Below are 23,521 nucleotides of genomic sequence, written 5' to 3' on the forward strand. Positions count from 1 at the left end.
GGCCTAAGCTACCCATTTCACAGAGAGTGATACTATATCCCAGGGAGGGGTAGGAAAAATGCATTGCCCAAGGTCACAGAGACAATTATTACTTCCCTGGACAGCTTTGACAATACCGATGGTAAAGATGATGATGATGATGATAATAATGATGGCAGCCATTACTATTTATTGGTGCTACTCTGAGCCCTTCACATATATTAATTGAATTCTCACAACCACTCTATGAAATAGGTACTATTATTCCTGTTTTCCTAGGTGGCACAGAGATGTTAATTGACTTGCCCTAGGTCACACAGCTAGGAAATGGAGCCAAAGCCCTGTGTTCCTTTCTGGTTGGCAAACCTGCCTCAAGTCACCAGGATCCTGCCTCAGGGGTTTGCTTCCTCTCCAGTTCATAGATTGAGCTGCAGGCTCTGGGATGTTTCTGGGGAATGGTCTCAGCTTTGCAAACTGACCTCTGGAGCTGGGAGGAGTCCAGAGGATATATCTCATTTGCCAAGGGACCTGCTTTTGTACATACACCCTGGTCTGGGCAGGGTTGATGTCTGTGAAGTTCAAGGCCCTTTAGATAGAGCCATGCTGCCAGTGGCAGGAACGACCCCACTGCTGGATGTGGGCAGTAACAGGAGAGGCAGCTTTTCCCAGTCCAGCCCCTGTGACACCCTCTTAGACTCCGGTGAGTGTCGGGTAATAGCCTCATCTGGGGTGTCTGGGATTTTACCCTCCTTGATTTGGGGAAGATAAGTAAGAGGGATGGAATGGACAAAGGTTCAGCAGTGTCAAGGGAAGAATGTCACAGCCCCCTTCTAACCAATGAACACACATGGACCCTTCTTTGACATTCACCATTACCTCTGGATACCGCAAAAGTACCGTTGGGTTCTGTGCCATACCAGGGATGCTCAAGGCAAGTTATGTGGGAGATCCTGGCTGGTGGGGGCTTCACAGTTTCAGAGGCAGAGGAAACCAGATGTGCAGGCTCTGGAGGTAGACAAGCCTGGGTTTGAACTGCCACTCTGGCTCTTTGCAGGCTTGGACAAGTTACTTCTCTCGAAGTCTCAGTTTGCTCGTCAGCACAACACCTACTTCAAAGAGGTACCGAGGGGAATAAATGAAACTCACGAGAAGGTAGCTGCACAAGCAGGTGGGCAGATCCGCCCTCCTTGCCCCATACTAACGGAGACAAAGAACCTGAGTTGTTTACGTGCCAATTTTCGCAACAAGAAGGTAGGAATCCTTCCCACCAAGTCAGAGTGGTAGCAGACTTTCAGACCTCCCTCCCTCCCTCCCTCCCACCAGCAAAGGACACAGAAGCAGGGTAGCATTACACTTTTGTGGGACCTACCTCTGTAAAAATATATATGTTAAAAATGATCTTTCACAATTGCATTTGTATAAAAATGAATATAACCCAGGCTGGATTCATTATTATATTCATTTTTGTCTTCTGATTTTAAAGGAAAATTACAATACTTGTGTGAGTTGTAGGCACTGTGTCTAATGAAGAAGTCAGCCCTGCATGGGGGCATTTTGAGCACCTGGCTGGGTACTGGAGGCCAGGACTAGGTCTCTTCCCTCCAAATGTGCTTCCTCCCACATCACCAATTGCTCCTGCCTCTGTCAAAGCCCTACCCAGCATGACCTCCTAGGCCTGGCCCGTGCTGTTTCTCCACCTGTAACAGAGATTTCACTGGTGTTTGGCAAAATCTACCCCCTGAGCAACCCTGGCACCCAAGCATCTGCCTCCTCCCATACGACTCCTCTTAGATGCACCATCTTTGTGGATTGTCAGCAATGAAATGTGGGGAACTTTATGGGAACTTTTAGAAGAGTTCCTGGAACTTGCTCAGCAGCTCTTCTTGGGTACCGTTGTTCTCTCTTGCAGCAGTGTCACTTAGGCACGTGCTCTGCCTGGCAGCACAGGCAGATCGCCTTTGTCTTCTCTCCAATGAGCTCATGGCATCTTGCTCATTTTGCACCCTCTTCCCCACTCCATACCCAGCTGGGAGCCTGGCACACAGTAGGTACTCAATACAAAGTTGCAGAATTGAATTAAAACTTAAATAACTCAAACTCTCCATGTCCCCAACAGCACTATCCATTACTTGTTGCAAAACAACATCCAGATGCATTTCTGGGCAACTGCTATTTCAGGAAGTGTTATTTGGGGAGCCGAGCCCTGCTGGCTGGGTAAGAAGCAGGCAGAGGGCCTCCGCCATGGTGGCTCCCTTCCTCCCTGTCCTAATCATTTGCTTGGCCATCGGCAGGATTAGACAACAGCAATTATCCCCACATGGTCTATTCCCAGAATTCAAAGTTATTGGGGGAGAAAATGCAATTGTGCTTTTATCCAGTCATTAAAAAACAAAACAAGAGCAGTGGATTTCAAACTGCCTTTCAGATTTGATGAAAAGGAAAACAAACTTGAGCATTAGCCCTAAATTGTGCTGACAACACACTTCCGGGTTTCTTTGTCCTCCTTCACGTTCTCTTCAGAAGTTTTCAACAATTCCTATTGATCCCTGAGCGGTTCTCATGCCTGGGGAGAGCAGTCAGTGTGTGCAGAGGGGAACTGATCTGCCTGAGAGGCCCCGGGGGTTGGAGGAGGATGAAGGGGGTGGGGAGACGGTGGGGAAGTGAAGTCATTCCTGGGTCCCCGCTTGTGACCAGAGCCGGACCTCTACCCCCATCACTGAACCCACTGTCCACTTGGCCACACCATACTTCCATCAGCCAGGGTCAAACACACCCAAAAGTAGTCAAATCACCTGCTATTTTAGGACCTTGAAGTAACAGGAGAGTCCACATGCCAGAAGCCCACACTGTAGGAGGGGGAAATGAGCTGAGAGAATAGGTCTTGCCTAGGTCACAGAGCAGACTGGTGGCTGAGAAGCCATCAGAAGCCAGATCTCCTGGTTCTGAAGCTCAGAATGGGGAGAAAACACAAGGGAGCTACATTCATAGGACCCCGTTTTATGCCAACACTGTTTGCATATGGTCTCTTACCATACCCCCACCTGCTCTAGCCACACCAAAAATCTTTTAGACCTCCAGGGGCAGGGCCTCATGTGACCTCCCCTCTAGGCTGTTGTACTTGTGTTTCTGTGTGCATGACCCCTCTCTTATGCTTCTTCCTTCATGCTTCTAGTCTCAGGATAGAGGCCACCTCCTCCAGGAAACCTTTTTGAAACCCATCCCTCCGAGAATGAATCAAAGAGCCCTTGGTGTGAGTGTGGACCTCAAAGCCTGGGAGATCTACACGGGTATCTCTCTGTCTTGCTTCCTGCTGTTTCCCCTCCATGTCTAGGAGAGTGTCTAGCACACTATGGGCACTGAACAATAATGAGTAGATAAAGAAGTGGTCTCATATGATCCCAGTAACAATCTTATGAGAAGATGTCAATCTCCCCATTCCACAGGAGAGAAAATTGAGGCTCAGAAAAGAAATGTGACCCCTGCCAAGTGAGTTGGTAGAGCCAGGATTTGGAGAATCCAAGTCTTCTGACCCCAGGTCAATACTTTATTTCGACCCCCTTCCTGATATATAGTAACTGAACTAAAGACGGTCTAGTTCACACCATTTTGGACCTATGCGTTACAGCTGGGGTGGGATGGGGAGTGGAGAGGTCACCCAATGGCACTGGGAGACAGTGTGGGGAGGGGATGGTGAAGGAAGATTCTGCTAACTACTCCTTCTGCTACAAGGAACACTTGAGGCAGGCAGCCTAGGAGTCCAATTCACCTCTAGGTTAAGGCAGGAAGAAAAGAGACCTTTCCACACCAGGGCCAAGCAGGCAGTGCAGAGCAGCTCAGCTCCAGGGAGCACATGCCTGGGAAGCTCGGGCTTTGAACAAGGGGCGGGGTGTCTGGATTAAGAGGGAAGTATCATTCAATAGGAGGCAATAATTCAGCATACTGCAAGAAGACCAATTGGTTTATCCATGTTGCAAAACTGGCAGCATCCAACTAAACTCAACATACTAATACCGTATAACCCAGCAATTCAAATCCTGTGTCGATCCCAACATAAGTGACTGCTTGTTTCCACCAAAAAGCATGTACAAAAGTGTTTATAACCCTCAAATACTCCTGATGGGAATGTAAAATGGTGCAGCCACTGTGGAAAACAGTCTGGCAGTTCTTCAGAAGTTGACACATAGAGTCATATGACCCAGCAAGTCCACTGCTAGACAAATACCCAAGAGAAATGAAAACCCACATCCACCCAAAAACTTGCACATGAATGTTCGTAGCAGCATTATTTGGAACAGCAAAAAAACAAAAACAAAAACACAAAACTCACACAATCCAAATGTCCATTAACTGCTTAAAGGATAAATAAATGTGGTATTTTCACACAATGGGATATTATTTGGCAATACTTCCCGGGGAAATGAGGTACAAGTACAAGCCACCGTGAGGATGAACCTTGAAAAATTAGTCCTGATGAAAGAAGTCAATCACAAAAAAAACAGGTATTATATATGATCTCCTTCATATGAAACGTCCAGAATAAGCAAATCTCTGTAGGGACAAAGAGGAGATAAGTGGTTGCCTTGGGCTGGCAGGGGAGGGAGAGTTGGAGAGACTGACAGCCAATGGGTTTGGGGTTTGCTTGCAGTTGCCACAAACCGGCAACAACAATGTCCAACAACAGTAGAATGGGTAGATAAACTTGAAAAGGAATGAACTACTCTTTATGATATAATTATGAGTGAAAAGCAGCAAAACCAGAAAAGAGTATATATAGTCTGGTGTGAAATCTTAAAGCAGACAAAACTAATCTAAGATGATAGAAGTCAGAATAGTGGTGGCCCTTGGGGGGGGGGGCTACTGACTGGGAGGGGCCGGAGGGAACCTTGTGCCATACAGGAAACGCCACCTTGATCTGCGGAGTAGTTACAGGCTGCACCCGTAAGTAAAATTCATTAGGATGTGCACTTAACATTTGTGCCTTCTGCTGCATTTAAGGTAGAAGTTACGGGTCAATGTTTACAAAGTAATTTTAAAAAAAGGCAGAGGCTCAAGTAAAAAGACCAGGGCTCAAGTCCTGGCTGTCAGGCCTCTGTGAGAGTCTGTGTCCCTCTGCATGCCTCCTTCCCCATCCTCCAGACATCGGACCAGATGGTTTCAAAGAATCCAACTGGCACCGACAGTCTGAGATTTCTGCGAATTCACATACCTATTTGTCAGTGAGTTTGTTGGGAAATTTGGCAAGTGCTTGCCATCAATGCGGTGTGAAGAAAAGGGGGCTGGCTGTCTGCTGTGGGCTCAGCCTTGTTTCCAAGGAAGGCAAGGTCTTTGGAAAGTGGGTGGGAACACCCCGCCTCCAGGAGGGAATGTCACTTTCAATATGAATCATCTTAGGCATCCAGCAACTTGCTCTGGGAATAGATACCCTGACTCACTTCTCCGACAGGAACAAGACTTGCTACTAAAATTTCAGATTTCAAGAGAACCAGCACAGCCCAAATAGCCTCTCAGAGGCGGAAAAAAAAAGAAAAAAGAAAGAAAGAAAAGAAAAAAGAAATCAGCCTAGTAACCAACCAGGAATCAGAGAGGGGCTGGGCGTCTGTACTGAAGCCCCGAGGAGCCCCAAAGGAGGCCGCCCGCCGGCTCACACGGCTGCTGGCGCCAGGGCAGGGACCGGGACCCAAGGCTCCCTGACCTTGAGTTTTCTTTTTTACAACAACCTGCTACTATATTTTTTAGAGAAATAAATTATGCTCTGTGCTGGTGGGAAGCCTTTTAAACAAAAAGAAAAAGAAAACGGCCAAGATGCATCTTAATGAGAAAGTGCTTGGGAAAAAAAAAATCTTTTGGGGGAGGAGAGTGCAGAGCACCATGGCCCGAATGGTCAGCTGCATGGGAGAGTGGAAAGCCAGCAGGCTAATTCAGAGGTGAGCGCTTTGCTTGGATAATTACCCAGTGTGACCTGAGGGACTTTCTGGTCTTTAGGAGGTAGCTGTGAAATCATGGATGTGTCATTCAAGGCCACAGGACGACATCATCCCCCCCAACAGAACCGCAGCATCTGACCAGCAACTGTCCGTGGTGCCTACCCTTCACGTGTGGGGTTAATACTTTCATCCCATTACCCTCCTTGTGCTAAAAGCCCATCTGCCAGTGACCGGCGCTTCTAATCCATTTCCTCTGCACTCTGACAGCCCCCAGCCTCCGGATGGAGCAGCCACGGCTCCCAAAACATGTGACTACCCGGAAGGTTTGCTTGCTGCCCTTACGCCTGACCTGTTCTATGCAAGGAATTGCAACATCACCACTTCCGACGCAGATGACAGCTCTTTCTCAAAACAAACTCAAAGCCTGGGTCAGGAATGTGCACCAGAGCCTGCGAAAAATCAGTGAGCAACACAGCCTGATAATGATTTTCCAAGAATTATGGATACTGGGTGTTTTCGTATTTCAGAAAAACAAAAAACAAAAACAAACAAACTCATAAAAGTGGATATAGTATTTTTCAGCCAGAGAAGTCAACGTGTTCTGTTACCCAACAGCAGGGGAAGAGGATAGGGGACCAGGGAGGGTGTGCGTGCATGCCAGGCAGGGTACTGGGGCGACCTAACCCTGCCACCACCTCCATAGGTGAGTAAACTGAGGTTCAGAGAATTTTGTGACTTGCCCAATTTCATTCAGTTGGTAAATGCGGAGGACTTGAAACCAGGCCTACCTCTAAAGTCAAAATGCTGCCTCCCAGAAACAACCTCAGAGATTCGTGGAAACATGGAGTTCTGTGGAAAACTGCAGAAGCAGGTGGTTTTCGCAAACTGTCTCTCTGGCAAAGTGTGCAGTTCCCTAGGCAGCCATACTGGTAGAGTAACTCTCACCCCCCACAAAAAGATCCAGTAAGACTGGGGTGTGTGTGTGGGAGACTGTGAACATTTTGCAGAAGGTACTACTAAGTCACACACCAAAAAGCAATTGTAAAAGTGACATCTTGGGACCTGGATTTATTCCCTCTTCAACATCATATTTGCTTCGTTACAAGGCAAAGATGATTTTTTTTTTCTCTGCCAAGGCCAAACATTCCCAGCCTGTGATCTGAAAATCATGCTGTGTTCATTTTGCCTCTTAACTCACCCAAAGCCATAAATCATCCCTCGAAATGGGGATTTGGTTGGCAGTTCTATCGGGGATTCACAAGGCAGAGGCGGAATCCAATTTGGGGCTCTCACGGTCATCCTGAGCCGGCTAGGAGCAGGGGGACATTGCTCTTGGCCATGCGAGTGCCTCCATGCTCCATGGAGAAGAGGCCCAAGAAACAAATCTGCTGACCAAGCAGGACCGTTGCTCTGATGGGGTTAGTCTGCTGATTCTAAATGCACTTGTGACAGAGGACGAGGTCAAGGCAGCTGACGAGAATAAGAGGAAGAGAGAGCAAAGCAGGATCCAGCCCTTTTCCAGCCAACCAAGGACAAGGGGAGAAGGGAAAACAGGGCAGGCAGAGACAGCAGTGGGTGATTCATTCATTCCAACATATTTACTGAGAGCCTACTACGTGTTATGTGCCAGACACTGTTTCTTTCTTCCGAATATAATGATTTTCACAAGTACTTTTTAACAAATAGAAAATTATGGAAGCAGCTGAGGGTTAATGAGTGTGCACTGGCAGGGACGTGTAGGCACATGGACTTCATCTAATCTCCACCACTGCTGGGGGAAGTAGGTATTATCTTCATTGTACAGATGGAGAAACTGAGGTACAGAGATTAAGAAACTTGCCTACGGTCATATGACTAGTAAGTGGCAGAGCCAGGATTCAAACTCAGGCAGGTGTAGTTCTCAAGTCCCCAGTTCCCTCAGCTCATCATGCTGATGGCCAATGGCATGTTTTGCAATTCTGTGTTTTCAGGTTCTCCGGAAAGGATAAGACATTTTCCTATCCTGGGAGAAAAGAGGAACATCTGCATCTTTTTTTCCAAGCCCTGAATACTCAACCAATGTCCACTAACTACTGATGCCTGGAGATGGGTGGCTGCAGACCCTGGCCATGAAGTACATGTCCTCCTCAGCTTCCATCAGGGTAAGGGAGAAGATGTACCAGCTTGGATTCCCCCAACTCAGATGAAGGAGTGGGACTTGCCTTCGAAGAGGCCTCTCTGGTGGCACCCTCCCAAGACTCTGTGCCCATGCTGATGTTCCCAGCTGCCAAGGGAAGATGAAGTTATCATGGCTCACTCTGACTTCTTGGGAGGATTAGTGCTCGCTAAGCGCCTCAAGGCTGGCAGCTGGCACCAGTGCAAGGTGTCACTTACTACTGCCCAGAAACTCTCATCCTGGCAGGAGGCTCATTTATTCCATGGCCTTGAACCTTAACCTTCCCCTGTCTCTTCCCTGTTAAAAATTTCTCTGTAAGCTGCTTAAATGAAGAAGTGAACCTGACACTGCCTGCCAGTGGGCTGCTCAGCCACGAGCTCTGCCATGGGCACTCAAGGGCTGGGGAAACAGGGCAGGAGGGATCAGGGCTTAGGAAGCCCTGGAGCCCTCACATGGGTCCCTGGGTCTAAGGTCTCGGATATGCTCCAGTCAAAATGGGAGTGGCACATACTGTCCTAAGAGCCTTATGTCATCCTCATAGCAGCTGACCTGAAGAATGCCAGACATGAATATGAGTGCTTCTCATGTCTTAACTCCTTTCATTCTCAAAACAATCCTGTGAGTGGGTAGTATTGTTGTGTCAACTTTACAGCTGGGACAGAGGTCCAGAAAGGTTAAGAAACTTACCCAAGGTCACAAAGCTAATAAGTGGCACAGCAGCATGCAAATGCAACCCCTCTGGCCCCGAGCCCATGCTAGCTTATTTAATATCCTCCAAAATCATAGCAGCAGTCCTTTTTACAGGTAAGGAAGGCCTTTGTGCACTGAGCCACTGTGCTTTGTGGCACTGCCGGCTGCTGCAGAGCAGCTGGTTCCTCTCCCTCCCCTCCCTGAATGGGTTCTTCAAGTGGCAGACTTACCTCTGTGACTTATTAGCAATCAGAACACTACCATCAAGTGCCTGCTCTGAGCCTGACTCAGGGCTAGGCCTCTGTCCATCTCCAGTTATCACCAAGGCCCCAAGAGGCCAGGGACTCTGTCCCACTCCGCAGTCTGAGGCCACACAGCTAAGTGGCAACACAGAGGTTCTATTCAGGCCTGCTGAGATCCAAAGCCACACTCTTTCCACCACCTGGCTGGACACTAACAGGGACATTTGAGTGTCCTCTTAGAGGAAGGGGAAATAGGCAGATATCTGCCATGGCCTGGGCCACAAGGCAAGGAGCAGGCTGTGTCCTTGCTCACAGCACTGGGGTCTTAGGAACATTTTCTGACAGGACCTGCTGAGCTGGATGTTAGTAAAAAGGAAGCCACTTTGACACTGAATTGCTAAGGATACAAAAGCTGGCTTGAGAGACACCTCACTCAGCAGTCTTGCTCTGAGTGAGAACAGATTCGGGGAAGGGGAGTATGGGCAGCTGGGAGGGGAACTCGATTTGGTGAAATGCTGCACAGGAGACGGACTCAGCATCTGATGTCACTGCAAAGACAGGCACTGGTGTGAACTCATTACTCTTCCTGGTATACAGCCCTCTTGGCCCTGCAGGCCCAGGAGGGGGACTGCAAGAGCCCATGTCCAAACAGCTCAGTCAGGTGGGGCAGGGTGGGCACTGCTGTCACCTGACCTTCCTGGCAGGGCTCAGTTTACAATAAAGTCACTGAAGATGGCAGTGGCCAGAGCCCAGCAACGATGCCACCTAGCAGCCCACACGAGTCCAGAAAAAGAAGTGGTAGGGTGACAAGCATTCTAACTTAGGCCAATTCACCTTCTTCTATTTTTGGGAATAGTCTGGCTTCAAAGCCTCTCATGGATCCACCCCAAACTAGAACCTCCTCCTCTGGGTACATTCCCATAAGCCTCTGTCTCCTGAGACAAATTTGTGGTAATCACAGTCAGATATACTACCTATTAAGCAGGTTCTTTGTGTCAGGCAGGTCCTGGGTTGGGGTCTGATGTTTTCATTAGTACCACTGTGCAGAAAAACTCAGGCTCACAGAGAAATAACTTGCCTAAGGTCATACAACCAAGAAGTGGTACAAAAGCATTTGCTGAATGAAAGAATAAACCAAGACCAGCTCTCGCTGCACATCCTCCTTTCCCAGGGGCCAGCCACCCACTGCGACCTCTTTGCTAGCTCCAGAGGAAAGACACTGCTTCGCTGTGGGGACTATTGCAGGCACTGGATCGAGGGGCACCCAGGGGAGTGGCTGCTCTGGGAGATGGGCATCCAGGGGAGTGGCTGCTCTGGGAGACAGACACCCAAGGGACCTCAGGACCTCCCATGGGCTCGCCAGGGCAACTGCTGACTGCATGTATTATTCTGTAAATGGCAAAGCACTCACACAGACTTGGCCCTTTGAATGTTCATATTTGCTCTTACAGCAGTCCAGTATGAAGGACAAATGAGCAGAGGGGACCTGAGACATTATGTGACTCAAACCTAGCCACACAGGTACTCCAGGACAGAGTGAGGACTTGCGCCCAGGTCTTTTTACTCAAGGACCAACTTACTTTCCACCATTCTAGCTGCCCACTCTCCATCAGGGCTGATGATTGAAAAGGCACTGAGAGTTGAGGTGCAAATGACAGCCCTGAGGAATTTTGCACAATGGGACTTGGCTTAGCTCAATCCTACCTACAGTGTTCCCATGGTACTTCCTCTGTCCCTGTGGATGGTCTGAGCAACAGCTATGCCCATGCTGTGTAGTTTCAGAAATTAGCCTCCCTCACTCCCACCAATTCCCTGAATATTTGTAAATTGTTAGAGGGAAGGAGAGGGAAAGCCTCCATGGCTCCATCCTGGATTTACACTAGTCACCAAAGCTCCAACAACTGTGGTGAGACCCACACTGGCCCCTTTTTCCCAGGGCTGATATGGGATGTTGGGGGAAGGTCTGAGTTCCAAGGCAGGGGAGACAGCAAGGCCCCTGAACAGAAATCCACACATTTCATATACGAGGTTAAAGAAACATCTGTCTTCCTCCCTTCTGATTCAGGAGTCCTCCTAGGAATCTATCCTAAGACAACATTTTATGCACAAAGATGACAACTGGTGAAATATCTTTAATAGCAAAAAATTGGAAACGACTTCTGCCCAACATTAGCAGAATGGTTAAATGAATTATGGCACATCCATGCAATAATTGCAACCATTAAAAACATTCTTTATGACAAAATTTGGACAAGTTAGGGAAACACTTATGATGTAACATTAAGCCAAAAGGAGGGAGGGAGAGAGAGAAAGAGAGAGAGAGAGACAGGACATAAAATTGTATATAGAAGAAAAAAGCAAAGAGAAGATTGGAAAGAAATGAACTAAGATGCTAAGAGAGGCTGCATCTATGTGGCAGAATGAGTTATTTTTTGTCTGTTTTCCATTTTTTTAACAAAGATTTATTTATCTATTCATCACACACACACACACACACACACACACACACACACACACACACACAGGCATTGACACAGGCAGAGGGAGAAGCAGGCTCCTCGCAGGGAGCCTGATGCGGGACTCGATCCCAGATCTCAGGATCACGACCCAAGCCAAAGGCAGTCGCCCAACCACTGAGCCACCCAGGTGTCCCTGCTTTCCACTTTTTGATACTTTTTCTTTTCCCCTACATTCCTGCGATAATCAGAAAAATGAAAGAAGCTTCCCAAACTCTCTCTATCACACACTGCCCCCCCCAACCCCCGGGAGTGAATTCTCACACATCCAGAAAGAATGTGATGCAGATTGGTTAGAGGGAAGAAGGCAGGTTCTCTGTGTTCCTTTTCCCATAACGTAGGCACTTCTCTTAAGATCATACACATGGGATCCCTTTAACCTGCCTTCAAGATTTTCCTAGGGCTTTTCATCTGACTTGGTTCTTTGGTTCTGGACCTCAGGAGTGAGGAACACAGTGGGTGAATTTCTGTCTCCAGCCCTGGACAGCTCTGGTCTCTGAGGGAAGCAGCAAGCCAGGCCGCCTCCAGCATCTTTTCTGGAGAAAGGCCTGCAGAGAGGAGAGCTGGCGACTTGGAAGGGTGTTAAATTTGGAATGTGAGGCCGTGCCCACAAGAAGGCACTCTGCAGACTCTCCAGCTGAGAGAGGCTTTCCGAATTAGGAGAACCCATGGCTGAAGAGGGAAGAGACACGAGCTTGTGAGACTGAAGGTCACATGCAAGCTACTGACACGAGGCCACACCTGTGCTACTCCCTGACGTGCGACAGTACTGTCCGTCTACGAGGTGAGCGTGCAAGATGCACCTGCAGGACCCTAAAGGCAGTGCATGCACCCACCTCATCAGAAACATGTTCTGTTTCTCTACGAGACCACCCAAGATCATCTTACAGCTACACCTGGGGGAGTGGATTTAAATCCAGTCCTCTGTGTCCTTCAGAGCACCAAACCTGTTCCTTGGAAGCAGGTCTCTGTTCCTTACCATCTCTAGTCACATGTCCAAGTGTGTTTGCTCTAAAACACAGATGCTAAGTGCATACAAAGAGTGTAAAGTGAGAGGGAAGTGTGTTGGCTTCCCCCAAATCTAGAAGGCTCGAAAGCCTGAGCAGCCCAGAAGGAGCTCAGACTCAGAAGCCACTGGGTCTGGGGAAATAGGGCGGGCGGGGAGTGGGGGGCTGCAGGGCACAATAGCCCAAACTGAATTCCACTCAGCCACCAGGGGGACTCACCAAACATGTTGCCCTCGTAGCCGTCTCTTGTGAGTGGCCGGAGCTCATTTTTCCCCATTGCATAAAGCTTGTAGCTCTGCCAGGCGAACTGCATCATCTGCAAGAAAAAGCAGGAAACAGAACCTGAGCATGGCAATTGCCAACCATGTACACTGGCCACCTGGCTTTGCCCTCTGCAACAGGATTTGAAACCACATTTAAAAAGTAATCTTCGTGGGATCCCTGGGCTGCTCAGCAGTTTAGTACCTGCCTTCGGCTCAGGGTATGATCCTGGAGTCCCAGGATCGAGTCCCATATCAGGCTCCCTGCATGGAGCCTGCTTCTCCCTCTGCCTGTGTCTCTACCTCTTTCTCTCTGTCTCTGTGTCGCTCATGAATAAATAAATAAAATCTTTAAAAAAAAAATCTTCCAAACTGAGGAAGATGACTTCCTTTCACATAGTTCTATTCATAGTCAGGGCTGCCTGGAAGGCCATTCTCCTCAGACGACCCCAGTAGCCCAAAGTCTTCCCACAGATTCCTTAGAGAAGACACAGAAAACATTAAATATATTCTAGCCATCCTTCGGTGCCAAAGTGAAAAGCCACCTTTTCCATGAAGCCTTCCTGCTTTGCTCCAGCAAAGCGATTCTCTGAAAGGAAGGAAACAACTTACTGAGTGATGCCTGGTATAATCTAATAAAGCAATCCCCTGAGCTAGCAACTGTTGACTCCATCCTACAAGGCAAAGACATCAGGTAACTTGTCCAAGGTTACCTAGAGTCAGTGAGAATGCTGGGAACCAAACCCATGCCCTGTGGTTCCGAAGCCTTAGGTCTGTCCCCAAAGCCTTGTTCTGCCCCCTAAAGTCACCACAAGGCTCTATGAACTTTTCTAACACTTGGCTTGACTCACTCTTGCCATCCTGAGCTCCCTAGCACTCGAGCTGGTCACTTACCATTTTTGTTTCCCTGGCTGGGAACCCATAAGCGCCTTGAAGCCAGCCACTATACATGCCTCAGTTTCTCCTACAGCAACCAGTACAGGGCTTGGCATGTGTAGGGGGCAATACATATCAACTTTGTCACCCAGTCTGGACATGAGTTCTTACTCATTAAGGTAACCATATCATTCCCTAGGGAACATTGTTCAAGCACCTTGGAATGCAAGCTGACAGTGTATCCTCAGCTCTGCTTCTCTGTCCCCCAGGCTCTCCCTTATTTGCCTTTATGGTGCTGCTTTTTTGCCTCTACATGGCTGGCTGCTTGGGTGACAGCAGGGCAGAGGAAGAAGCCGGGGCAGGAAGCAGAGGCACAGCTGAGAGCCCAGTGTGTGGGGAGGCAGCTGGTGTGGAACAAAGAACTCAGGCTTCTGAGGCCAGACTGTCTGGGTTCTCATTTTACCTCTGCTTTGACTCTAGCAAGTGACCAAACATCTCTGTGCCTCAGTGGGCTTCTTTTTGAAATGGGAATGACAAGTGCTATTTTGCTGAAAGACTTAATCTCTAACCCTGAAAGGTTTGCATGAAAGAAAGTACTTGGGAAATGCCCAGTTTCTGACCTGCCATGGCACGTGATCACTAAACACTAGTCCTCTGCCCTCCTGAGCTGCTAAAATCCCCATCTGGTGCCCCAAGCCACAGCCACCACCTCTCCTCCCAACCATCCTTAATTCTCAAACCTTGCGAGCATCACCTGGAGAGCTCTGTAGGCCCCATCCTTGAGTTTCTGATTCAGCAGGTCTGGGGTGGACCCAAGAATTTGCTTTTCTAACGAGTTCCCATATGCTGCTGGTCCACAGGCCACCCCTGAGAGCCACAAGTCTGGTCCATGTGTTTATTTCTATTTCTCACCTCACCTCCAGATGCTGTACCTTTCTACTTTTCTCCTTCTATCTCCCAGCCTACCTTCCTGCCTCAGCTTCCTCTTTCTGGACGTCTCCACCCTCATCCTCCACGCTCTGCCATTCCAGGTGCCAAGGCTTAGAAGTGGTCTCTTCCAGACGCATCTGGACCATAATTTCTGTGTTTGCCACTGTGGCCCAAATATACAGGCCAGGAGAGCAGATGTGACTAGTCTATGGCCCACACTTCCCGTGAAATAGCAGAATGATCCCACAGCACCTCTCCGTTTCATAGATGTTCATACTGAGGCTCAGAGATGGAAGTGGTCAGGGTGGCACAGCTGGCAGGGCTGGAATCCGCCTCTTTCAACTCCCAGGCTGGCTGACCCTATCCTCGTGCCCAGCCTGATATATGGCTTCCCATGTGACACACATGCAAATGTCATGGTAACGCATGCCAAGCACTTGGCAAGCGCTTTGAGTCCTGGTTCCATTCCTGTTATTTTCTACTTATCCTGAATTGGCAATAACAGAAACTAATTGCTGGGTATGACTGCTTAAGGGAGACTGGCCTCCTCCCTCAGTCTCTCTTATCTGGAGGCCTCCTCAGTTAAGTCGGTGTGAGCTGAGGAAGCGGAGGGTAGCAGGAGGCTGGTAAAACAAAAATGACAACAGGAAAGCAGGAGCAGAGGTCTGGATGGGGAGGATGACACCCTCCCCTCAAAACCCCTCCTGCTTAAGAGAATCGAGAGAGAGAGAGAGAGAGAGAGAGAGAGAGAGGAGTGGGTGTACCAGAGTAATTAGGAGAATCATAGGTATCTGCATGTTCCCAGAGGAGCTGCCACTGCAGGGATGTGGAGACGTTTGGAACAGGGCCCGTTATCTCAGTCACCCCACATCAGTGGATAGGAGCGAAGGCACAAATCATCCCTATGCCACTGGGGATGAGATTCAGAAGGCAACCAGCATGGATCTCAGCCCACTCTCTGCTTTCTCTCTCTCCCTCTCATACACACAACACGTACAAAGACACACTGGTGTCTTCCATCTGGGGTCACAAGTGGCTCAACCTGGGCACTGGATTAGCAGGGGACAGGAAAAGACGCCCAGCCAGGCAGTCTTTACTTCTCTTCCTAGAGCACCACAAGCAAGCACCGACCCAGGGTCTTGTCCTGCGCTCAGCTATGGTTTGGGCTACAGCCACAGTGGGACCGCTACCCCGGCCCCACCTTCTATTTCCCTGCCAAATGCTTATCTTCCTTCACATCCCGGTTGAAACAGCACTTTTGGAGGAAGCCTCCTCCCCATTCATGCCTAAGTCAGGCCCCTACTCTTTCCCCACATTCCTGATGCTATGGCCCACAGCAGCCTGCAGTCAAGCTTTTATACAGTCCCCCCCAAAACTCCTAGTCGTTGCTGCATGTCTCGCAACTCATCCAGGGACTGGCACATAATAGGGGCTCACTAAATATTTGCTGAATGACCATTAAGAATTAAGAAAACTGCTGTAGAGCTTAACGCATGGTTGGCAGACTGGTGGACTACAGATGTCATGGGTAAGATAGGTCATGTCAGAAGGGAGGGGCTTCTAAACACCAGAGGCACTCAGAAGAGGGCAAGTGTGTGTCTCAAGTAGATAACCAAGCGTCCTCATGGACACAGGACTGTGAGGGACACAAGAAGAGGATGAACCACAGAAAGACTACCTCACTCCGGAGCTGGTAATACATGCCTTGGCTGACCCCTGGACTGGGCTTTAGAGATGGACTGTCCTTGGCTTCATGTTAGGCAGGTCTAAGACCTCAAAGGTCATCTAGACTACCTCCTGCCCCACACAAGTTCCTTAATAAAAGATTAACTAATGCCTCTTTGAACACCTGCAGGGATGGGGTGCTCACCACTTTACCAGGCAGAGCTCATTTGACTATAGTTTCTTTTTTTTCTTTTTAAAGATTTTATTTATTTATTTATTTATTTATTTATTTATTTATTTATTTATTTATTTATTTGAGACACACAGAGAGAGGCAGGCAGAGACACAGGAAGAGGGAGAAGCAGGCTCCATGCAAGGAGCCCGACGTGGGACTCGATCCCAGGTCTCCAGGATCACTCCCTGGGCCAAAGGCAGATGCCCAACTGCTGAGCCACCCAGGCGTCCCTGACTATAGTTTCACAAAATTCTTCCTTAATCAGTCCAAATCATAATGTTTTTCCAGGGTGCCCCGAGGCTTGTTGCCCATTTGTTATGGTTCGCTATACTTTTGTTAATGAGCAGAAACCAAAGTGCAAACTCTCCCTGGTTACATCTGGACCAGATCCTGTGGGCGTGGACTTGCCATTTGTCCCTGATAATTTTATCTTGTAGGACTCTGCCTACCATTCTGTGCTGTCAGGATCTTTCTGGAACCACATCTTATCATTCAACATGCGTGCATCTGCCTGCTTTGGGTAATCTGCAAACTTGATAGGACTGCCATCTGTGTCTCCCCCCACCGAGTTTTGGACAGAAACATTGAGCAGGGGGGCTGAGAACAGCATTGGGGAAACCACAGCAGGGGCCTTTCTCCTGGATGTTGCATCTTTCTTTGAGTGTCATCTGTCAGCAAGTGAGGAACCTACCAATCAATACAACCCCCATGTCTCCATTTTTGTACACAAAGATGTTGTTTCAGCCCTGTGAAGGACAGGGCTGAAACACAGAAACATTCCCCCAGCATAGCTAGTACAGAAAATAATTAATTGCTGCATTTTTTTAAAAGGAAAATCAGGGGTTAGACTGGCACGATTTGCTCTTAGAGAACCCATTTTGGTTCCTACAAATCATCATTTTTTTGTTCTAAATGCTTGCAAATCACTAACTTAAAACCCTATCAGGGCCTCTTAGGAGGCTATAATCAAAAAGATGGACAATAATAAATGTTGGCCATAATGAGGAGGAACTAGAACCCTCATACATTGTTGGTGGGAATGAAAATGGTGCAGTTGCTTTGGAAAAAAAGTTTGGCAAAAAAAGTTAAATAGAGAATTACCATGTGACCCAGCAACTCCACTCCTAGGTGTGGACCTGTCCAGAAAAGAACTAACAGCTGGCCGAAGGCTTCCATTCCTATAAAGGCCTGCTTGCCAGACTGATCCTCAGCTGATGTCTAGGAATGAGGATTTCATGAGTATTTTCACCATCCTCTAACTGGTGAGGGTGGTTTCCTGTCCTTAGAATGTACAAACAATCTCTGATGCTGAATACCTGGCTTTCCTTCTGGGAGTCTAGAATTTTTGTATGTGCTAAAATGGTACCTATGTGACCAGCCCCCAATAAAAACCTCAGGCCCTGAGTCTCTAACGAGCTTCCCTGATAAATAACACCTCACATGTGCTGTCATAACTCGGTGCTAGAAGAATTCGGCATACCCTATGTGATCCCGCTGGGAGAGGACTCTGGGAAGCTCTGCCTGGTTTCCTTTGGGCTTCCCTGCATGTACTTTTTCCCTTTGCTGATTTTTCTCTGTGTCCTTTTGCTACAATAAAAAAAAATCACAGCTAGAAGTAGGACTCAGTGCTGAGTCTTTTGAGCCCTCCTGGTGAATCACTGAACCTAGGGGTCCCCCTGACACATCTCCTAGAAAATAAAAAATGTAAGTCCACACAAAAACTTGTACACAAATACACACAGCAACACTCTTTACAATAGCAGAAAAGTGAAAAACAGCCCGAAAGTTCATTGACTGACAAATGAATCAACAAAACGTTAGACCATATATATGCCATGGAATATTACTCAGCCATAAAAAACAATGAAGTACTGACACAACTACAGCATGGAAGAACCTTGGAGGCCAGGCACAAAAGGCCACATAGTATAGGATCCTATTTCTATGAAATGCCCAGAACAGCCAAATCCATGCCAACAGAAAGTAGGTTAGTAGTTACCAGGGACTTGGGAGAAGACAACGTGGGGAATGAAACCTTTTTGGGATGATGAAAAAAAATTTTTTTTAAAGATTTTATTTATTTATTCATGAGAGACACAGAGAGAGAAGCAGAGACACAGGCAGAGGGAGAAGCAGAGTCCATGTGGAGAGCCTGATGCAGAACTCGATTCCAGGACCCTGGAATCACCATCTGAGCTGAAGGCAGATGCTCAATCCCTAAGCCGCTCAGGTGTCCTGATGAAAATGTTTTATAATTGATGATGAGGACTGCACAACTCTGTGGATATATTAAAAACCACTGAATTTTAACACTTTCAAAAAAGGTGTATTTTATGGTACATGAATTGTATTTCAATAAAGTTATTTATATTTAAAAAAACTATTAGTAGAGACAAAAAGGTGTCATTTGCCAGTGGATATGACACACCAGGGCATGCCTTCATTTCGGTGATATTCCTGCCAAAAACACAAACCTAAACCGAATCATGAGGAAGGATCACACAAACTGAAATCAGGGGACCATGTACAATGTAAATGGTCTTCACTCTTCAAAAACATCAATGTTGTTCGTGAAAGAAAAGGAAAGACTGAGTAGGATCGAAGGAGACTAGAGAGATGTGAACTAAATGCCATCCATAAACTTGAGTGTGATCCTGGAGCAGAAATAACAACGATTATTATTATTATTTCTATGAAGACCACTGTCAAGACAACTGACAAAATCTGAATGGAGTGTAGGAATCAGATGGTAGTGTTACATCAGTGTGAATTTTCTCTCTTAACGGTTTTACTGTGGTTATATAGGAAATGGCACTAAGGTTTTGGAAATACACAATGAAATATTTAACGGTTAGGGGCATTATGTTTGCAACTTCCTCTCAAATGGTGCAGAAAACTGTGTGTGTGTGGCGAGAGAAAAAAAAAGCAAAAGGTAAAATGTTAATATTGGAGGACTCCAAGTGAGGGTTAAATATGAAATCTTTGTTAGATTTTTGTAACTTTTCTACAAATCTAAATTTATTATTTCTTTAAATCCATTGAGGGGTTACCCAGGGGGCTCAGTTCATAGATGCTTGTTTGCAGGGTTGTGAGTTCAAGCCCCACATTGGGCACAGAGCCTACTTTTTAAAAAAAGTTAAAAAGTCCATAAGGAAACTTTGTTGGAAGTTGATGCCATTTTCACTCAAATGTCTATATTACAGAATTATGTTTCCCTTAACTTTTATAAATTATATCAGAACGTGCCGGTCTCCCTGCAGGTCCTTGGGCCACAGTTCCCACAAAGGCCCTGCTGGGTGCTCAAGGCACCCTCTCAGGGCCTGTCCTGCCAGCTCTTGTCCAAAGATAGAGCAAATGAGGAGCTAGCAATTTTGGTTTCTCCTTTTATAATTACATTACCATGTTTAAATGAGGTGCCCATCCTTACTCTGTTCTTTCTGCTCCACAAATAAAGTCTCCTTTTGTGGTTCTGAGCATTTCCCAGAAGTCCAGCTCAGTCCAGGTCTCAGCCCCCTGTCCAGTCTCCCACATCTAGATCACTCCTTTCCCTCAAGCTCTGTTCTGTGCCCCCTATCTCCCTCCTTCTGCACATGACTTTAAAATAGTTTTAAAAATAAAGTTGATCTATCTTTTAATGCATTCAACATATACATGCACATTGTAGAAATGGAGAAAGCAAGCCACCACCCATTATTTAAATACTATAACCACCATTCCCATTTCGATGTCTTTCTTTCCATTCTTTTTCCATTCATCTCTGCTTCTTTCAGGAAGGGTAACATAAACATTTTCCATTTCATTACAAAGGCTTTGCAAACAATATTTTCAATAGCTATACATAGCCTAGCAAGTAAGTCAGCATCATTTACTTAACCTTCCTACCATATAATCCGACATTTCAGTGATTTCTACTTTGTGGCTATTGTAAATAATTCCATAATGAACATCTCTGTGCACACTTCTTTTTCTACACTTCGACTAAGTTATTTAGGCCAGAGCCTCTAAGAAATTGCTGGGAAAAAATTAAAAGTTATTAATATGTAGGTTCCCTTTTAAAGAATAAATCCAGACAGCTCACTTTGCCCATCAATATGCAAAACTTGGTGAAAAAATATAACAAGTCTGTGTGTGACAATACAGTAATGTAGTTCACTTGGATGAAATAAAACTAAATAACAGTCATTTATATTTGTGTGGCTCTTTGCACACTTTATCTCATTTGATTTGGGTAGTTCAGTGGGCTTGACAGGATAGGCCATTATTCTCATTTAGCAATAATCATGCAAGAGCTCAATAAAGTAGGAAATGTAAAGTATTAAACAGATTTTAAAAACTGTTTCCAAATGCACAGTGACATACAAAAATCCTACTTGTATAATATTAAGTGAAAAATCAGGGTGCCAAATTATATAGTGTGAAACTTACTGGGCCATCTATGAGTATTTTAAAGAAGAAGAAGAAGAAAAAAAAAAAAAAAAAAAGAATGGGAAGGAAATACACCAAAATGCTGACAGTGGTTATTTCTGATAGTAAGAAGCTTAGTGATTGTTATTTTTTCTACTAATAGATTTATATTTTCTGGGTTTTCTATAATAGTATCTAGAAATTTTTATAATGTGGAAATTAAAGGTTGTTAGAATGAAAAACATAAGGGAGAAATGATATGATGCTACTCCTAAGTCAAAAGGGAGTGCTTGGGTGATTGGCCATGGGTTGGATCGGATGGAGCCAGGTTTGACAAAGAGAAGGCCTTTACAGCTGGGAGTCAGAGAGAAGGCCAACCAGCAAGAAAAACAAGATAAATAGAAACACATAGCCAGAATCTCAGCGTCCAACAGAATCTGAGTGCCAAAGACATTATCTGTTCCCGAAGCCACATTTTATAAGAACTACGTGAGGCTCAGACTGGGGAAGTGATTTGCCATGGTCAGGACACAGAAGTGAACAGCACAGGGATGGTCCTGTCTCCAAGAAAGGGGGCCAGGACAGTGACGCAGCTGACTGGAGCAGAGACAGCCTGAGCCATGGCAAGAGGAATTTGGGATGGCCTTAAGAACGTGACTATAAGAATCAAGAGACATGAGAACTAAATACCAAGAGAAATTATACCTCTGCCCCCACTGGGTTCCAGAAATACACAACAGGCAGTCATCGTTTGCGTGTGCATGTGTGCGTGTCCGTGCTGGAGACAGAAGGCAGCTCTAGATGGTCTCTAGAAGCCCCTCCCTTCCAGCAGCCTGTGATTTATAAATTCAAAGAACACCTAACAATAGACCACAAAGCCTTCCTTTCGCTGAGTCCTGCAAAGGCAGAAAACAAAGCTCCAATGATAGAGAGACACAGGCAGAGCAATGGGAGCTGAATTCTAAGACATCCCTTCAGTTCCCTCTCAGACAAAAGACATTCTTGTCCACCTGAACAAATTATAATGACATGAAATCTTAAAATGAAAAATATTTACTAGTCTGGAATAGACATTATTATTTTGTTTAAGATGTTCTTTCTACCTGTCTCAGAGCTCTAGAATTCTCTCCTGAGAAAAGTGACTGGAATCTATTACCCATAGATGCCCAGCCTGGCTCAAGAGCCCCAGAACAATGGACCCAAGAGAGAAAGGATGTATTTGAGGACGGGAGGAAATGGGAGTAACTGGCAGTCTGCCTCCAGAGTAGAAAACTAAGAGAAAGTTTGTGTTAGAAAGTTCTTTCGGGGGGCAACAGAGGAGGATGGAGTAATCACTGAAATGGTGTGACATTCCCCTTTTTAAAGAAAACCCACACACAAATGATCAGGCCTGGCAGTGACCCAGAACCATCGTCACAACTTCTCAAGGCTGCCAAGAAGGGAAATGGATTTTCCCAGTCATTAAAGACAAGTGCTCTCACACCATGACTCTCAGCCTTATTGGCGACTCCCAGCAGTGACACCTGGCCCCATCGGCAGGGGCTGAGTGGGAAAGGATTTGGTCTCTAATGATCCTGGGATCTAATGACCCACACAGATAAGGAGATGAGAATGCTGGGTTGATTTTTTTTTTCCTTCCCTTCCAGCACAGTCCAGGCAAACAGCTGACAGCTTGGTCCCTAAAAACCATCCATACTGGATTCCTCAATCTATCCCCATCTATCAGAGCCCCATAGCATGATCTGATTGGGGACTGTTAATGAGACATCCACGAATACACACAGCCTCTGGTCTAGTTCAGAAGCTGGATATAGGTGGGATTTGGTTGTGCAGGGGTGGAGGGATCAAGGAGTGGAGTGGGGAATAGAAGGGGAGTTGCTGCCTCCAACCCTTTCACTTTTGGGTTTGCTTGAGATTTTGAAAGGCAAATGTAGAAAATGAAAATGTGGTATCACTCCCCACCTATCTGAGGTCCAGACAACTCTCCCACATCCTGCCCATGGGGATGCAAACCTGAGCAGTCTCGGAAATCCTACCTCATCTGTAGCTGTTCTAAGGCACCATGGTTGACAGTGTGGGCCCTGGAAGCAGACAAACTCTTGCTGCTCAAAGTGTGGTCCAGGGACCAGAAGCTGGGCATACCCACGGAGCATGTTAGGAATGCAGCATCCTGGGCTCTGCTACTGAATGGCTATGGGGCCTTGAGTGAGTACCTTAACCTCTCTGAGCCTCAGTTTCCACATCTATAAAATAAGGACAGGAATATTTAACCCTTATAATAACCCTGAGAGTAAATAAGATAACCTATGTAAAGTGTTTAGCACAGCAGCTAGTATATAATATGTGCTCAGGGGATCCCTGGGTGGCGCAGCGGTTTGGCGCCTGCCTTTGGCCCAGGGCGCGATCCTGGAGACCCGGGATTGGATCCCACGTCGGGCTACAGGTGCATGGAGCCTGCTTCTCCCTCTGCCTATGTCTCTGCCTCTCTCTCTCTGTGTGACTATCATAAATAAAGAAAAAAAAATAATAATATGTGCTCAATAAAAAGCAGCCATAGGATCATCACTACCCTATTAATTTACCTACTAACTATCCCTCCATTCTTTTTTCCCTGCACCACCACTCTAAACCAAACTAC

The 23,521-nt window shown here is 46.7% G+C and overlaps 1 protein-coding gene across 1 annotated transcript in view; it reads right to left on the bottom strand.

Moving 5' to 3' along the window:
• MAN1C1 (mannosidase alpha class 1C member 1) overlaps positions 1–23,521 on the bottom strand; it is a 137,911-nt gene that overhangs the window by 72,873 nt on the left and 41,517 nt on the right. Inside the window, exon 2 of the mRNA XM_041765628.1 lies at positions 12,733–12,829. Within this exon, the coding sequence (XP_041621562.1) occupies positions 12,733–12,829 (97 nt within the window). The remainder of the gene's footprint in view (positions 1–12,732; positions 12,830–23,521) is intronic.

Source organism: Vulpes lagopus, chromosome 8 (genome assembly GCF_018345385.1).
Source record: "Vulpes lagopus strain Blue_001 chromosome 8, ASM1834538v1, whole genome shotgun sequence".
NCBI lineage: Eukaryota > Metazoa > Chordata > Mammalia > Carnivora > Canidae > Vulpes > Vulpes lagopus.